The sequence below is a fragment of the Aphanomyces astaci genome (assembly GCF_000520075.1).
Source record: "Aphanomyces astaci strain APO3 unplaced genomic scaffold supercont1.346, whole genome shotgun sequence".
Taxonomy (NCBI): Eukaryota; Oomycota; class Saprolegniomycetes; order Saprolegniales; family Verrucalvaceae; genus Aphanomyces; species Aphanomyces astaci.
The window spans coordinates 1-2,099 of record NW_009798609.1 but is presented as its reverse complement, the minus strand read 5'-3'; the positions used below and the strand labels follow the sequence as shown (position 1 = coordinate 2,099).

The 2,099-nt window shown below is 56.2% G+C and overlaps 1 protein-coding gene across 1 annotated transcript; it reads right to left on the bottom strand.

The window, feature by feature from the left end:
* Window positions 1–196: 196 nt before the first annotated feature.
* On the bottom strand, window positions 197–2,055 carry H257_19087 (hypothetical protein; the record flags this gene model as incomplete). The annotated part of the gene is made up of 4 exons (XM_009848237.1): window positions 197–1,003; window positions 1,069–1,536; window positions 1,568–1,900; window positions 1,953–2,055. Coding segments are annotated over 4 exons (1,711 nt in total), but the record flags the coding sequence as incomplete, so codon positions are not given.
* Between the last annotated feature and the right edge of the window lie 44 nt (window positions 2,056–2,099).

Genomic DNA, 2,099 nt, shown 5'->3' with positions numbered 1-2,099 from the left:
AATCGAATCGCGCCGACCAAACCGATCCACAATCGATCTGATTGGTTGAATTTCATTGAGAAGGTTTTGATTGGCTAATAATTTTGAGCTCATCTGAGGTAGCCAATCAAATCGATTTAAATTCCAACGAGAAACCACAACACAATGAAATTTCACTCGAAAGCACAATATATATATATATATCCAAGCAAGTTGCTTACGAACGCGACGTACCGGCTCGGGCGCGGGCGTCAAAGTGCACATGGTACCCGTTGCTATGTATTTCAGGGCAGTCGGACACGGCAAACACAGACTTGAACCCGATGCCCTTTTGACCAATCATACCCACCGATTTCGTCGACGCGCCGACGTCACACAGTGCGCGAACGTGCGACGCTTGGAAGCCGATTTCATTGCAGAAGAACGAGATCGCGTCGTCGCGCACGACAAACTCGGCACACGGCGCCACGTGTGGGGCGTACGCGTTGTCGTCGGCGTTCTGGAGCAACTCGAGTACAAAGTGCGTCGACGTCGAGTACAATTCGGCACTCAGGCGCTGCAACGCTCGTTCTAGTCGATCTTGCTGTACGCGTAAGAAGGCGCGGGTGTCACTCGAGCCAGGCAGGCCAACCCCAAACGAATGCTTTCGAATGTGCTCGACTACATCTTGGCACTTGTCCATCTTGTCGTGTGGGGTAGAGATGTGATTGGCTGGCTGGTTGGCCGACAGTTGATGGCTCTTCAACGGGGGTACGTCCTTGCCTGGCGGGTGTACCGGGAAGCAAGGGGCGGGTAAGCTTAGTGGAACTGATGGACATGGTGGCTTGGCTATCGCTTCTTCTACTTTGTCGTCCTTGTGAGTGTTGTCCAGAGTGGCAAAGAGATCTGGGGAAATCTCGAGTACTTGGCCCAGCTGCCCCAACAGCACCCGATCTGAGACACTGGTCGTGGTTGCGTTGGCCAGTGCGCGATGGACATGCGACACTGTTTTCCCCAGCGCCAAGAGAACCGGCGGAGCCAGCACCTTCCAAAACACAGCCGGGACATACTTACTTACTGCAGCACTTGCAGCACAAACCAAGGGCGTACGTGTAGATCGACCGTGGACAGAACACACTCGAACGCGTGGGGAAGGTCACTCCACGGGACCCTTCCATGTGATAGCACGTATAACGACACATAACTTGTGGCAACTTTGTGGGCTTGCGGAGCGGACGTGGTGTCCTGAAGCTGGGACAGCGTGGCCATGGAGGCATCCAACTTGACGAATCGCTTTGTGGGCAGTTGCAGCAGCGGGATATGGGGGAAGTTGGACATGAAGAACTGAGGGAACGGGCCGTGGTGTAGGTCCTGCCACAGCACGGCGGCTTGGACGTCCACAAGGCATGGCACGCGTTCCACCGACGACAGAAGCGCCGCCATGTCCAACGTGGACGGCGCTGTGTCGATAGCAGCCAGATTGGTCAATGGCGATGTAAAGTAGAGCGAAAAGTACGGCGCCGTGGCGGGGCAGCCGTTGAGCGTCTCCAGCGTCTCGATCTTCCCTGGTTTGGTCTTCTGCTGATAGAGCGTGGTGTACTAGCGATACCAACGCCGGAGATGGTTCGTCGAGGGGGCTTTGAAACGCATTTTGTACGAGCCGACACTGGTACAACAGGGCATGGACGTGGTCGGGGGGAAGAGAGGCGGCGGATGGGGCGGAGGGGGGAAGGGGCAGCGGCTGGGTGCTGTCCAGTGCCGCTAGTGCACTCACAAACGACGTGTGGTCGCCGCCAGCCCACGAGTTGGTGGGCGTGGCACCGTGGACGGCTTCCAGCAGTTGAAACGTCGACAGGTCCGGGCGTGATTGGTGTGTAGTTGATTGGTGTGTGGTGACCCAGCGGTCGCGGAGGACGGCGTCGGCATCCGGGCGTGGGTCCTCCTATTTGTCTCACCCATGAGAAACACAGATAGGAAGCCAATGTTGTACATACAGAAGAGGGCGGGATGTCGGCACTGTCTGTCTTGGCCCCTTCTTCATCATTATCATAGGAGGAGTCGCTGTCAGCGGCGTGGCATTCACATGTGCAATTGCAACTACACGCAGGTTTGCCCACACAGCAACAAGTGCACTCGACTTG